At 46.9% G+C, this 15,000-nt stretch overlaps 1 protein-coding gene across 1 annotated transcript in view; it reads right to left on the bottom strand.

Moving 5' to 3' along the window:
* The window catches only part of LOC134448114 (phosphatidylinositol 4-phosphate 3-kinase C2 domain-containing subunit alpha-like), a gene marked incomplete at its 3' end in the record, with an annotated part of 44,539 nt that overhangs the window by 10,841 nt on the left and 18,698 nt on the right, over positions 1 to 15,000 (bottom strand). The window contains exons 2-5 of the mRNA XM_063197871.1: positions 14,557 to 15,000; positions 12,985 to 13,322; positions 11,844 to 12,092; positions 7,906 to 8,430 (exon numbers count right to left, since the gene is read on the bottom strand). The exon at positions 14,557 to 15,000 is cut by the window's right edge and continues 18 nt beyond it. Of these exons, the coding sequence (XP_063053941.1) occupies positions 7,906 to 8,430; positions 11,844 to 12,092; positions 12,985 to 13,322; positions 14,557 to 14,785 (1,341 nt within the window). The remainder of the gene's footprint in view (positions 1 to 7,905; positions 8,431 to 11,843; positions 12,093 to 12,984; positions 13,323 to 14,556) is intronic.

Below are 15,000 nucleotides of genomic sequence, written 5' to 3'. Positions count from 1 at the left end.
TCCAGCTATGGTAGACAGACACATGACAGCACAGGGCATACTTTCCAGACACATGACAGCACAGGGCATACTTTCCAGTCCTCATGGTTTACTTTAGGCCTTAGACTTCAGAAAAGTGTGCGGCCGTCACAGTAAGTATGGATTGGAGTTGACTATTAGGGCTGAGGTTACAAACAAATGGACTAAACAGACCTCGTTACTCGGAGCAAGAGGGGACAGGGCAGGACAGTCAGTCATCCTAATAACTGCTGCTGAAAATATATTGGAATGACATGGGTAGAAATGAATAAATATGTCAAAATTCACAAATATACTTCACTTTAATTGTGTTCATAGTTTAAAGGTGTGGAATTGTGGCCAGAGAGAGTAGCTACTGCTACTGTGCTGCAGATTGAAACTGTGCTGCCTATTGCCACATTTGATCTTTTCATGAATATTTGCTAAGTAATAAACGAATATCTACTAGTATGAACAAAGTACAGTAAGTTTTGCAGCAAAAACAAAAATCTATTTTTCTGGAAATTCAAACTGAAAGACATGGAGAAAATCCACCTTTTCATTTCTGAAAAATAAAATTTTCGACCTCCCCTACGAGAAAATGAACATGGTTCCCAGACTATGTCTCGTTTTTGATATCGACTGGCGATAGCCAGGATATTCCATTGCCTTAGCGTAGCATGCTGTCGTTAGCAGACACTGTCAGTGTCATGAACAGCAGCAGAGCATCATAAACAAAAGCATCTCTCTCTCTCTCTCTCTCTCTCTCTCTCTCTCTCTCTCTCTCTCTCTCTCTCTCTCTCTCTCTCTCTCTCTCTCTCTCTCTCTCTCTCTCTCTCTCTCTCTCTCTCTCTCTCTCTCTCTCTCTCTCTCTCTCTCTCTCTCTCTCTCTCTCTCTCTCTCTCTCTCTCTCTCTCTCTCTCTCATCATCACGATCTGATAGGGGAGCTGAGTGTCAGAGTCATCTCAGCATCTCTTCCTCTTATCAGTGAGTGGTGGACACGACAGCCTGTTATCATGACAGCATACATCATACAGCAGCCACAGCTTCACACCAAGGGTATGAGCACACAAGCATGCACGCACACGCACACGCACAAACACGCACACGCACACGCACGCGCACGCGCACACGCACACGCACACACACAAAGTGAGCGTGACTGAGCGTCCTCTGACACACACACAAACCACTAGAGCATGAGAACGCACACACACACACACCTTTCCACCACTGGAGCGTGACCAGACCAGCAGCCTAGCAGCAGCAGCAGCAGCAGCAGCAGGGTCGGCAGCCTAACAGCAGCCTAGCAGCAGCAGCAGCAGCAGGGTCGGCAGCCTAACAGCAGCCTAGCAGCAGCAGCAGCAGTAGGGTCGGCAGCCTAGCAGCAGCCTAGCAGCAGCAGCAGCAGCAGGGTCGGCAGCCTAACAGCAGCCTAGCAGCAGCAGCAGCAGTAGGGTCGGCAGCCTAGCAGCAGCCTAGCAGCAGCAGCAGCAGCAGCAGGGTCGGCAGCCTAACAGCAGCCTAGCAGCAGCAGCAGCAGCAGCAGGGTCGGCAGCCTAACAGCAGCCTAGCAGCAGCAGCAGCAGTAGGGTCGGCAGCCTAACAGCAGCCTAGCAGCAGCAGCAGCAGCAGGGTCGGCAGCCTAACAGCAGCCTAGCAGCAGTAGCAGCAGCAGCAGGGTCGGCAGCCTAACAGCAGCCTAGCAGCAGCAGCAGCAGTAGGGTCGGCAGCCTAACAGCAGCCTAGCAGCAGTAGCAGCAGTAGGGTCGGCTGGCTGCTTTACACCACTAATCCTCAGCACACTGACAACAACCTCACAGCTGGACGCACGCACGCACGCACGCACGCACGCACGCACGCACAGTCTCGCATCAATTGTCGTCCCATCACCACTGGACATAGGACACGGCCACCTCATAGAAAACCTCTGCATGCCCATGCACGTGTGCTATCACTGGGCCAGACACTCAATCACTCAGACAGTCAGTCACCTACACACACACACGCATGCAAACACACACACACACACACACACACACACACACACACACACACACACACACACACACACACACACAGTCTCGCATCAATTGTCGTCCCATCACCACTGGTGCTATAGGAAGTACAGTATCAGGTACAGTACAGTGCACACAAGCACATTCAGACATATGACAATGTGGCCACCTCATAGAAAACCTCTGCATTCAGACACATGACACAGTGGCCACCTCATAGAAAACCTCTGCATTCAGACATAGGACACGGCCACCTCATAGAAAACCTCTGCATGCCCATGCACGTGTGCCATCACTGGGCCAGACATTCAATCACTCAGACAGTCAGTCACCAAAACACACACACACACACACACACACACACACACACACACACACACACACACACACACACACACACACACACACACACACACACACACACACACACACACACACACACACACACACACACACACACACACACGAGGATGAGGCGTCTGGTGAACCCGCTGCGGGGGTAACTCGATACCACCACAGTGGCCAGATCGGACAGATTACCTAACGAGCTGTACACACACACACACACACCAGTAACTACTAGGACGGACACACACCCTCACACCAACACCCACACACTAGGATACACACATACACAAATCAGCTACTACTAGGACAGACAGACAGACACAGACAGACAGACAGACACAGACAGACACGGACATACACACAGACACACACACGCACACACACGGCTGCTAGGATACAGGGCTCCCATGTCAATAGGGGCCAGGCGGAACAAGCAGGGATGGGCCAGCCAGCCAATCAGAGGAGAGAAGACAGGAGCTGCTCTGCTTCCATGGGAGCTGTTCAGACCTGCACTGTGCGGCACTGTACTGTACACCCACACACACCAAATACTGTACGAAATAACACACTCAGTGTTGCCAGATTGGGCGGTTTCCCCCCCAATTGGGCTGGTCAGGATGGCCGTCTGCAGGTAAAAATCGATTTTGGAGAAACATTTTTTTAAAAATTAAAAAAAAAAAAAAAATCGCCCAATTTTTTGCCCCAGAAATCAACAGAATAGGGCGGGATTTAGTGCTTCCAGGCGGGTTTTCAGCATTTTTTGAGCTGGATGTAGTCAGCCTCATCTGGCAACCCTGCACTCAATTCTCACTTTCCCACACCAGCCCAGCCACAAGAAAAATACACCACACAGTGAAATTCAACATGGGAAATCAAACGGGACTTTGTGCGAGAAACCAACGACTGGACTGACAGTTTTCAAAACTCTCCTACAACCAACAGCAATCAAACAATCAAGTGTTGTTCACATTAGAACAGTTTCTTTTGCTCCACTGGAACCTCATAAGCCAAAGGCCTCATCAGCGCTTGCCTGAGAGAGCTCATGGTGCGTCCATGGCGGACAGGTTAGATTATGGTCCATTTGTTACCAGTGACATTTGAAACTCAGCTACCCGTGAAACACTAGCGACACTAGATACTAGAAACACTCCACAAGTCGAACAGATTTTAAATATGAGCATATTTTTAGGAGTCCAAAACAGCAGGCATAGATTTCCTTTTTTTATTATTATTTCATATCACGACCAGTCTTCATGGTCTGAGGAGAAAACAACTTATTTATTTTTGTGCCCGGTGGTGGCATAGAAAATAATGCCACAGTGAACACCCACATCCCCCTTCCTCCCCCATGCAAACACCCAGCCACCACACCCCCCGCCCCCACCACACCCCCCTGTTTCCATTAACCCCGCCGCCGCCTCCCCCCCCCATGCAAATGCAGGTCTGCATGCAAAACCAGCAGGAGCTCATATTCCAAAGACACAACACCCCCCATACCAGCAGAGGAGCTGGGCTGGCATCTTCAGAAGCACACACACGCACGCACGCACGCACGCACGCACGCACGCACGCACACACGCACGCAAGCACACACGCACGCAAGCACACACACACAAACACACACACACACACACACACACACACACACACACACACACACACACACACACACACAAGCGCGCACACGCACACGCACACACACCAGCAGAGGAGCTGGCATCTTCAGAAGCACACACACACACAAGCACACACACAAGCACACACCAATGCACACCCCTCTCGTCTCTCCCCTCGAGTGAGAATCTAAACGGCTCTCCACTTTAGTCCCCCTCCATCTTCACCACATGGCATGGCGTGGCATGAGAAAGCAAGCACGGCAATCAAGACTTCCACTTTCAACTGGTGCCACAGGCAGGCGAAGTGATAAGCTCAGCTGAGCTCAGCCTGGGGGTCAACCAAGGGCACCAAGGGAGGTGCTGCTGCCTTATCTGCCTTTAGAAAACACTTCTGCATCTGATCTGAGCGGACGGCGGAAAATAATGTATTCAAATTCACTTTAGTCTACCACTACAAAACACTTAAGCTCCAGTTAAAGGGACACTGTGCTGGAAAATGGTCAAAAAAGGTACTGCAACTATGCTGCTCTTTGAAACTAGGCTGCATATTGCCAAATTTGATCTTTACATGAAAGTTTATTAAGTAATAAACAAATATTTTCTAGTATGGTCCAAGTACAGTCCTTTTTGCAGCTAAAAATGGCTATTTTTGGAAATTCAAAATGGTGGACCATGGAGAAGATCCCCCTTTTCATGTATGAAAAGTGCAATTTTTCCAGTCATAATGAATACTTAGAATTTGATGGTGGTGGTAAGTATTCATTAAAAAGGTAACATTAGTGAATGGGTAGCATGAACTCTGGAAATAGACAACTAAAAATCTCCTCAGTGTCCCTTAAAGTTTCCAGTTTCGGATCTTTCAACTGTGTGTGTGTGTGTGTGTTTTTCATTTTTTCAAATTAAACTTACTAACTACCTTACAGCACGAAAGTACAGAACGCATCTGAAAATAATGAGGTATCTGAACATGGGGGCAGGATTTAAATGTCAACTCTTAGTTTCTACACTGTTGTATTATGTCATATGACATGATTTCCTTGACAGAAAATATGCCTAAAATAGCCAAAATGGGTTCACTCTCTAGGCATGTTGGAAAATATGACGCTCATGAGGCAGTCCCCCAGCTTTTATGATATCTGTCAGCCATGGGCATGTGGCCTGTACTGCGTGTCTAAATAAGAGCAGTTCTACTCCACATTATTTATTAAATGTGAATTATCATTGTTTATACCATTACTTATGACTATAGTAGTAAGGATTCTGTTAATACAACCACATGGAGTTCTGTTCTAGAAGGCCAAAAGGCCAATTTAAATGTGTAAGTCAGCTGACTTGTAACTGTAGGAACAGATATGCAACAGACTGCAAACACACATCAGGGGGGACAAACGCTGCCCAAGATTCGACTTTTAACATTCAATCAGGGAGCGCGACCAACTGAAGCTCGTGTTTTCGAAAAATCTAAACATTCCATTGGCTGGCACCTGCTGCCGAGAAGCTCATTACATATTTTTTTTTCGCTTCGACTTCTATTCTTCTATTTCTTCGATTTATATTCTATTCAACTCGTCTCTTGACGGTTTTGACGCCCTCGACGCTAGAAATGCTTTTGAAGCTTTTGCCGCTTCTGCCACTTGCTCATCCATACAGTCAATTAATTCCGCCGCTGTCTTTTCCCTGGGTTAGACTAGAGTAGAGTAGAGTAGAGTAGAGTAGAGTAGAGTAGAGTAGAGTAGAGTAGAGTAGAGTAGAGAGCAACTTTATTGATCCCCAGGCAGGGGGAAATTCAGGTGTCAAGTAGCTTACATAGAGTAAATACACATAGTGTCCATTAAGACATATAACACTGGTAATATCAGGGAAGGGAAAAATAAAAACTAAAGTAAAAAAAGGCTATTGTGCAAAAACATAGGCCTATATTGTACACCTCCCACCCCATCTACAGTAAAGCCAGCCAGGCCACTGTGAGTGACCATATCAGCATGCTTTCCCAAAGACTGGCTCAGGGACTCACATGTCGGTCGCAGAGGATTTTCTGGGGTGGTCGCTTCACTGCACTCTAGTTTAACAATGGTCAACTGAGGCCATATCAAGGTGCAAATGGTAGGGCACTCGTTTGATATACGGCCGACCTAGGTTCGATTCCCGACCTAGGTTCGATTCCCGGCCCGGGTCCTTTGCCCAACCTTCCCCGTCTCTCTCTCCCTACTCGTTTCCTGTCATTACCTTCACTTTCCTGTCAAATAAAGGCAAAAAGCCCCCCCAACCCAAAACAATAGGGTCAACTAATACTATACTAAGACTATGCATTTATTTTGAGATACACTAAGAATTTCTATTGACTTGGGTTGTGAAGGGTTGGGATTTATAAAATATGGGTGCCCAGAAAAGACAGTTGGGAAACGCTGGGCTACATGGAAGAAGCCAATAAGGAGTAGTCTGACCACACACACACACGCACGCGCACGCGCACGCGCACGCGCACGCGCACGCGCACGCGCACGCGCACACGCACACGCACACGCACACGCACACGCACACGCACACGCACACGCACACACACACACACACACACACACACACACACACACACACACACACACACACACACACACACACACACAGAATGCTCCAGAAGGCCAGAACAGGCAGTGCCCTGGCTCACAGTGGGAAGTGTGTGTGTGACAGCCCTCGATTGTCCCGCTCAGACATCACACCACACAATGAGGGAGGAAGTCAGCTTTCTGGGAGTAACACACACGCACACACGCACGCACACGCACGCACACGCACGCACACGCGCACGCGCACGCGCACGCACACGCACACACACGCACGCACGCACGCACGCGCTCACACACACGCACACACACACAAAGACTCTGACTCTTACTCTTAGTCATTCTTTGTGTTCTCAGGAAATCCTCCTTCTGACTCAAACATTGTAGGCCAGTCAAACTTGTGATAAAACCGGGAAACTGCAGAGAACAGTAGTCAGCTCTGTTCTGGTTGGAGCAGTAAAAAATGGGATCTTCACATTCACAACCGTGATATTTAGCACACTAGGTTGGATATACGTCAGAGAAAGTACACTCTAAATATAACCATGAACTCAAAACAGCCTGAAAAGAACAAACTTTTCTGGGGTTAGGGAAAATGTTGGACAGGGGAGGAAATGCACTCCTAAATGAGCCAAAGCTCCAAAAATAGACAAAAATTAACATTCCTAGAGCCAATCACGACACAAAAATATTACAGAAAAAGACCCTAGAAAAGCTATTTTCTTGGGTTGAAAGGAGGCAGGCTGGGAAGACTCCCAAACCTGGAAACATACAATCTTTTAACGTTTTGTTTGTTTTGTTTGGAAAAAGATGAGCATAGCTTCTCTATTAGACAGTAGTGGTAATACCCAGCACCATTGACGATACATTCAGGGTACATTTTCAAGGGAACAACCCCGCCTGACCATGTCAGATTTGCCTGAAAGGAGAAAAAAAAACCCAGAGAGTCACACAGTTACCATTTGGAAGTCCCAACGTTTACCTCCCAAAGACAGTGTGTGTGTGTGTGCAGAAAATGCCAGAATGACGGCCAATATGGCCCGTGTGATTTTAAATAGATTTGTCATGTTACATTATGTTTACAATATTCATTTTCCTCACAGTGTCTCAGATCATCTTTTTTTTAATTTTTTCTTCTCTCAGTACAGATGAGCACCTGAGTACCATTATCTACAGGCGCTCCAAGCCGATTTGTGTCTGTGTGTGTCTGTGTGTGTCTGTGTGTGTCTGTGTGTGTCTGTGTGTGTCTGTGTGTGTCTGTGTGTGTCTGTGTGTGTCTGTGTGTGTCTGTGTGTGTCTGTGTGTGTCTGAGTGTGTGTCTGTGTGTGTGTGTGAGTGTGCGAGGGGGTAAGCCAGTCCCTTACCTGGTGATTGGTTGAGATGTTGAGGGACTGGCTTCTGGTGACCGGCGTCCCAGTCGAGGCCCTGCGCTGCTGAGAGACGCCAGGCGTTGTCACCTGCTCAGGTGCCTCACCTGCTCCCGGCCCTCCTTTACTCCGCCCCTCTGGCTCGTCCAATAGCACGGCATCCCAGGGGTCCCTAGCAACAGCACACGCCCCTCCTCCCCCCACCTCCCCGTTACCACCACTAGCACCGGGCCTGTGTGTACCGGACACCCCCGCCGGCCCCCCACCCGCACCCCCACCCTCCTCCTGCTCCCCCCTGCGCATGCTGAGGGGGTCCAGGTCCAGCCAATCAAATCGGCTGATGGCTGGCGGTTCGGCGGCCGGTGCGGAGGGCGCTGGCGCTGGTTCCAGGGATTTGGGGGGCGCGGGCGTGGAGTCCGAGTCCATGCTGGACGACCTCTCGCTGCGCAGGTATTCCGAGGTACTAGTGATCTTGTCGAAGAGCTTGGCCATCTCGGGCGTGACCGCGGCCGGCTGGTACACCTACAGCAACATACAGTACAAGCACTCGGTCAAACCAGAGATTCTTTAAATATCTTCTTCTTATATATTCTTCTTCTTTGGTTATAAAGCGTCTGCCAAATGCAATGTAATGTAATGTAATGTAATGTAATATAGAGATATGCCAACATAATAAGTTGCTATGGGCACCTAACATGACCAGGTTCCGGTCTGCCTAAAGGGGCGTGTCATAATGCTCCTAGCATTGAATAGAACAGTCCTTAGGTCTGCCCCCCCCCTCGCGACAGTAGAACCCGGAAACAATGCGCCAGCGGAACCTCTCTCTTATCTATTCTCTCTGGTCAAACCCTCCACTACTGTATTCAGCTGTTCCACTAGGATAGCCGTATGTCGTGTGTATATTTTTTGGCACTTCATATTTTTATCTTTCCATCTTAGATCATTTTACAGTGCCCTCCATAATTATTGGCACCCCTGGTTGAGATGTGTTAAAAGCCTTAAAATAAATTCAGTGTTTATTGCAGAAGAATACTGTCACACTGAAAATTGTAGGAAAATGTAGCCTTCAACTCAAATTAATTGTAAGAAAATAAAAAAATCCCTGACTAAAAAATAATTATTTTTCATTAAATCACCTGTTCCACAATTATTGGCACCCTTAACAATTCCCAGGAAATAAATATAATTGAAGCATTTCTGTCATTTCTACAGTAGTTTACAAAGTTTACCAGAGTATGTAGGAACATTTAATTAGTAATTCATCACTTCCTGTTTTCCTGGGGTATAAATATGACGTGACAGCGAGGCCATTTCTCTTATCCACTCTTAAACATGGGAAAGACAAAGGAACACAGCATACAAGTGAGGCAGATGTGCGTCAACCTTCACAGGTCAGGCAGAGGCTACAAGAAGATTGCCACTCAACTGCAGCTGCCCATATCCACTGTGAGAGGAATAATTAAGAAGTTCAAAACAACTGGAACAGTGGTAAACAAGCCTGGACGAGGACCCAAGTTTATTTTGCCACCACGCACAGTGAGGAGGATGGTAAGAGAAATCAAAAGATCTCCAAAGCTCACTGTTACAGAATTACAACAAATGGTAGCATCCTGGGGTCACAAAGTCTCCAAATCAACCATCAGGCGCTGTCTACACGCCAACAAGCTGTTTGGGAGGCATGCACGGAGAAAACCCTTTCCTCACTCACAATCATAAACGCAAGCGTCTGGAGTTCGCCAAGCGGTATTGGGGCTTCAACTGGGACCGTTGCTTTGGTCAGATGAGACCAAGATTGAGATTTTTTGGCAACAAACACTCTAAGTGGGGTCTGGCGTACACGAAAGATGTGCATGCTGAAAAGCACCTCATACCCACTGTGAAGTATGGGGGTGGGTCAGTGATGCTGTGGGGCTGTTTCGCTTCCAAAGCCCTGGGAACCTTGTTTAGGGTGCATGGCATCATGAATGCTTTGAAATACCAGGACATTTTAAATCAAAATCTGTTGCCCTCTGCCCGAAAGCTGAAGCTGGGTCGTCACTGGGTCTTTCAGCAAGACAATGACCCTAAACATATCGCCAAATCTACACAGAAATGGTTCACCAGACACAAAATCAAGCTCCTCCCATGGCCATCTCAGTCCCCTGACCTCAACCCCATTGAGAACCTGTGGGGTGAGCTGAAGAGGAGAGTACAAAGGAGAGGACCCAGGTCTCTGGATGATTTAGAGAGATTCTGCAAAGAGGAATGGCTGAAGATCCCTCTTTCTGTCTTTTCCCATCTTGTGAAACATTATAGGAGAAGATTAGGTGCTGTTTTGTTGGCAAAAGGGGGTTGTACAAAATATTAACACCAGGGGTGCTAATAATTGTGACACACATTATTTGATGTCAAACAATTATTTCTTTATGTGGGATTTTTTCCCCACTGAATAAATGCACTTGTATTGAAGGTTGGATTTTTCTCTTTTTTTCCATTAAGGTCCCATATTATTTAGAAAAAAAAAAAAATAATTGGAAGCTAAAAAACACATCTCAACCAGGGGTGCCAATAATTATGGAGGGCACTGTATTTATAATTTAAAAAAAAACCTTTTTGCCATTTTTAAATGTTTTATGGAAGTGCGAGTCCGTGCGAGTCCGCGCGTACGCGCATGCGCTCGTGCGTGCGAGCATGAGACGTGTACTACCACTGCAAAACAATTACCTATAATGGGACAAATAAAGCTGATGCTACTGCTGCTGCTGCTACTACTACGGCTGATGCTACTGCTGCTGCTGCTACTACTGATGCTGCTACTACTGCTGCTGCTGCTGCTGCTGCTGCTGCTGCTGCTGCTGCTGCTGCTACTGCTACTGCTACTGCTACTGCTACTGCTACTGCTACTGCTACTACTGCTACTGCTACTGCTACTACTACTACTACTACTACTACTACTACTACTACTACTACTACTACTACTACTACTACTACTACTGCTACTACTGCTACTATTACTGCTACTACTACTACTACTACTACTACTGCTACTATTACTACTACTACTGCTGCTGCTACTACTACTGCTGCTACTGCTACAACTACTACTACTACTGCTACTACTACTACTGCTACTACTACTGCTGCTGCTGCTACTGCTACTGCTACTATTACTACTACCACTACTGCTACAACTACTGCTACAACTACTACTGCTGCTACTACTACTACTACTACTACTACTACTACTACAACTACAACTACTACTACTACTACTGCTGCTACTACTACTGCTACTACTGCTACTATTACTACTACTGCTGCTACTACTACTACTACTGCTACAACTACTACTACTACTACTGCTGCTATTACTACTACTACTACTACTACTACTGCTGCTGCTACTATTACTGCTACTACTACTACTACTACTACTACTGCTACAACTACTACTACTACTGCTACAACTACTACTACTACTACTACTGCTGCTATTACTACTACTACTACTACTACTGCTGCTATTACTACTACTGCTACTACTACTACTACTGCTGCTACTACTGCTACTAATGCTGCTGTTACTTCTGCTGCTACTACTGCTACTATTACTACTACTGCTGCTACTACTACTGCTGCTGCTGTTACTTCTGCTGCTACTACTGCTACTATTACTACTACTGCTGCTACTACTACTACTATTACTACTAATGCTACAACTACTACTATTGCTACTGCCACTCCCACAACTGCTGTTACTACTACTACTGCTACTAAGGCTGCTGCTACTACTGCTGCTGCTACTGCTGCTGCTGTTACTACTACTGCTGCTACTATTACTGCTACTACTGCTACTACTCCCACAACTACTGCTACTGCTTCTACTGCTACAACTCCCACAACTGCTGCTACTACTACTGCTGCTGCTGCTGCTACTGCTGCTGCTGCTACTTCACCTGTATGGGCGCGAAGGGCAGGAAGGCTGGCTGCTGGAAGCTGGGCATGGGTAGGTGGTGGAAGGTGGCGTGGGACATGGGAGGCGTGTATCCGTTGGTGAAGGTGGAGACGCAGGCGCCCACAGGTTTGGGGAAGGCGGGGAACACCCCCCCTCCTGGGGCTTGGGGGTGCGTAGGGGTGGACAGGGCCGAAGAGTTGGAGGACACAGAGGAGATGGAGGAGATGGAGGTCCATGGTGAGCTCGCCACCTAGTGTAGTGGCGTGGAATACAGTAGGGGAGAACAGAGTACAGTAGAATAGAATAGAGTAGAGTAGGAGATTAGTAGTAAGAGAAGAGGAGAGAAGAGAAGAGAAGAGAAGAGAAGAGAAGAGAAGAGAAGAGAAGAGAAGAGAGAAGAGAAGAGAAGAGAAGAGAAGAGAAGAGAAGAGAAGAGAAGAGAAGAGAAGAGAAGAGAAGAGAAGAGAAGAGAAGAGAAGAGAAGACAAGACAAGACAAGACAAGACAAGACAAGACAAGACAAGACAAGACAAGACAAGACAAGACAAGACAAGACAAGACAAGAGAGTAGAGTCAGATCGGAACGATTGCAGAAAGCAGCATGGGGTTTCCTAGACTAGTCCAGTAGCACATCAACAAAAATCATCATCATAAATAAACATAAACAAATTTAACACATCACTCATTTACACATATCTGGAGACATACTGTATGTATACACACAATCAATATACTATTAAAGGGACACTGTGCAGGAAATGGTCAAAAAAGGTACTGCAACTACGCTGCTCATTGAAACTGGGCTGCCTATTGCCAAATTTGATCTAATAAATATATAGTAATAACCAAATATGTCCTAGTATGATCCAAGTAGAGTCATTTTTGCAGCTAAAAATGGCTATTTTTGGAAATTCAAAACGGCGGACCCTTTCATGTATGAAAAGTGCAATTTTTCCAGTCATAATGAATACTTAGAATTTCATGCTCGTGGTACGTATTCATGAAAAAGGTAACATTAGTGAATGGGCAGCATGAATTCTGTAAATAAACAACTAAAAATCTCACACAATGTCCCTTTAATGTTAATTTAACCGTCAATGGGAACATGGGAACACAAAAACAAAAACACACACAGTTCTCACCTGTTGAAAAGGCACGGGGCTGTACGCGTGGGGCACTCCGCCAGGGTACGAGGCACTCAGGTTGCAGCCCAGCAACGAGGAGGGGCGTGGCGCCTTGCTGTTGGTGTCGAAGGAGGTGTCCAATAGGATCTTCTCCAGCTCCTCATTGGTCAGCTTGTTGACGTCGATGTTCTTGAGCGCGTCCCTCTCGCTGCCGCCGCCCTTCCTGCCGCCGTCCGCCTCCGGGAAGAAGATCAGGTCCCTCTCCGCGCGGCCAGAGGTGCCGGCAGCCCCAGGGGCGCCAAGCTGAGGCGCACGCAGAGCGCCATCTAGCTTCTTGGAGGACCTACTGGTGGAAACTGCAGAGAAAACGTTTTGCGGTGTTAAACCACCAGCTAGAGAGAGAGAAGCAAAAGCAACTGAAACATGTACTGTGTGAGGAAGAAGAGGCTGAACATTGAAAATAAAGACTGCATACCAAGGGATGGGTATTTAAAGACTGTTTATGTGTTTGTAATTACTGTCTGATTGGAGGGCATGCTGCCCGAAAAACATCACTATATTGAATGAAGAGAAACGGGAGCTTGGTGTAAGGACTTCATTTTCAATTTTCATGTGATTTTGCTAGTCTTGCACCATTTTGCACCATTTGCACCATTTTGACTAGGAAGGAGGAGGAGGATGGAGATGTACGGAACAGTGTTCCTGAACGGGAATATTCCCGGAACGTGGCCAAATTCGGAAAGAAGAAAGAATACTGCGATCATTTACTGAAATATAACAGATACATGTGCTGTGTATGGAAGACAACGATAAGCAACTGAAACATGTACAGTATGAGGAAGAAGAGGCTGAAAATTGAAAATAAAGTCTGCACACCAAGGAATGGGTATTTAAACAGTGTTTTTTAAGTGTTTATAATTAATGTTTGATGGAGGACATGCCGCCCGAAACATCACTACAGTATATTGAATTAAGTTTAGTTTAGTTTAGTTTATTTGATAGGGACAGATACATAACATGTAGGTTGCGTAACAACCAAGCAGCAAGCATCATAGCATTTATAGCCAAAAGCTAATTTCCAATGCCCGTCCCTGGAAGGGATTTTAAAACAATACACTTGCAGCAATAACAATAAAACAAAACAATATTATCAAAAAACAGCCTATTCACTCATTCAGTCAGATCATTCAATCATATTTTAAAGGGACACTGTGTGAGATTTTTAGTTGTTTATTTCCAGAATTCATGCTGCCCATTCACTAATGTTACCTTTTTCATGAATACCATCAAATTCTAAGTATTCACTATGACTGGAAAAATTGCACTTTTCATACATGAAAAGGGGGATCTTCTCCATGGTCCGCCATTTTGAATTTCCAAAATTAGCCATTTTTAGCCGCAAAAATTACTCTACTTGGACCATACTAGAAAATATGTGTTTATTACTTAGACAACTGTCATGTAAAGATCAAATTTGGCAATAACCAACCCAGTTTCAATGAGCAGCATAGTTGCAGTACCTTTTTTGACCATTTCCTGCACAGTGTCCCTTTAAACTGGGAGAGGAGGATGAACAACTGAAAGACATACTGTGTGAGGAGGACGAGGAGGATGGAGATGAAGACAATGCGGATGCGGAGGCGGAGGCGGCGGTGGCGGGGAGTGTGTGTCTCTTCTCGCGCTGCAGGCGTGCCAGGGCCTCCTCCTCCATCCTCAGCGCCTCCTCCTTGCCCACCACGCCCCCCCGGGGGCGCATCACGCCAGGCGACCCCGAACGCGGGCCCGCGTGCAGCCCGTTGCCACTGGAGATCTGGGCCATGGGGTCGGGGTCAGAGGTGAGGGGGTGAGAGGTCAGCTGCTTCCCTGAGCCCCAGTCATGGAGGAGGGCAGAGGGGGCAGAAGACTAGCGGACGTCACGAGAGACTGGACTGCTGAGAAGTTCTGGCGGTCAGCTGATCCGCTCAGCGCATGGAGGAGGCAGAGGGGGTAACGCTGAGGAAGACTCTACTGGGTCAAGATCAGGATCGGGATCAG

This window comes from Engraulis encrasicolus, chromosome 4, assembly GCF_034702125.1.
Source record: "Engraulis encrasicolus isolate BLACKSEA-1 chromosome 4, IST_EnEncr_1.0, whole genome shotgun sequence".
NCBI lineage: Eukaryota > Metazoa > Chordata > Actinopteri > Clupeiformes > Engraulidae > Engraulis > Engraulis encrasicolus.
Note: the sequence above shows the minus strand (reverse complement) of the source record. Positions and strands in the feature narration are given on the sequence as shown.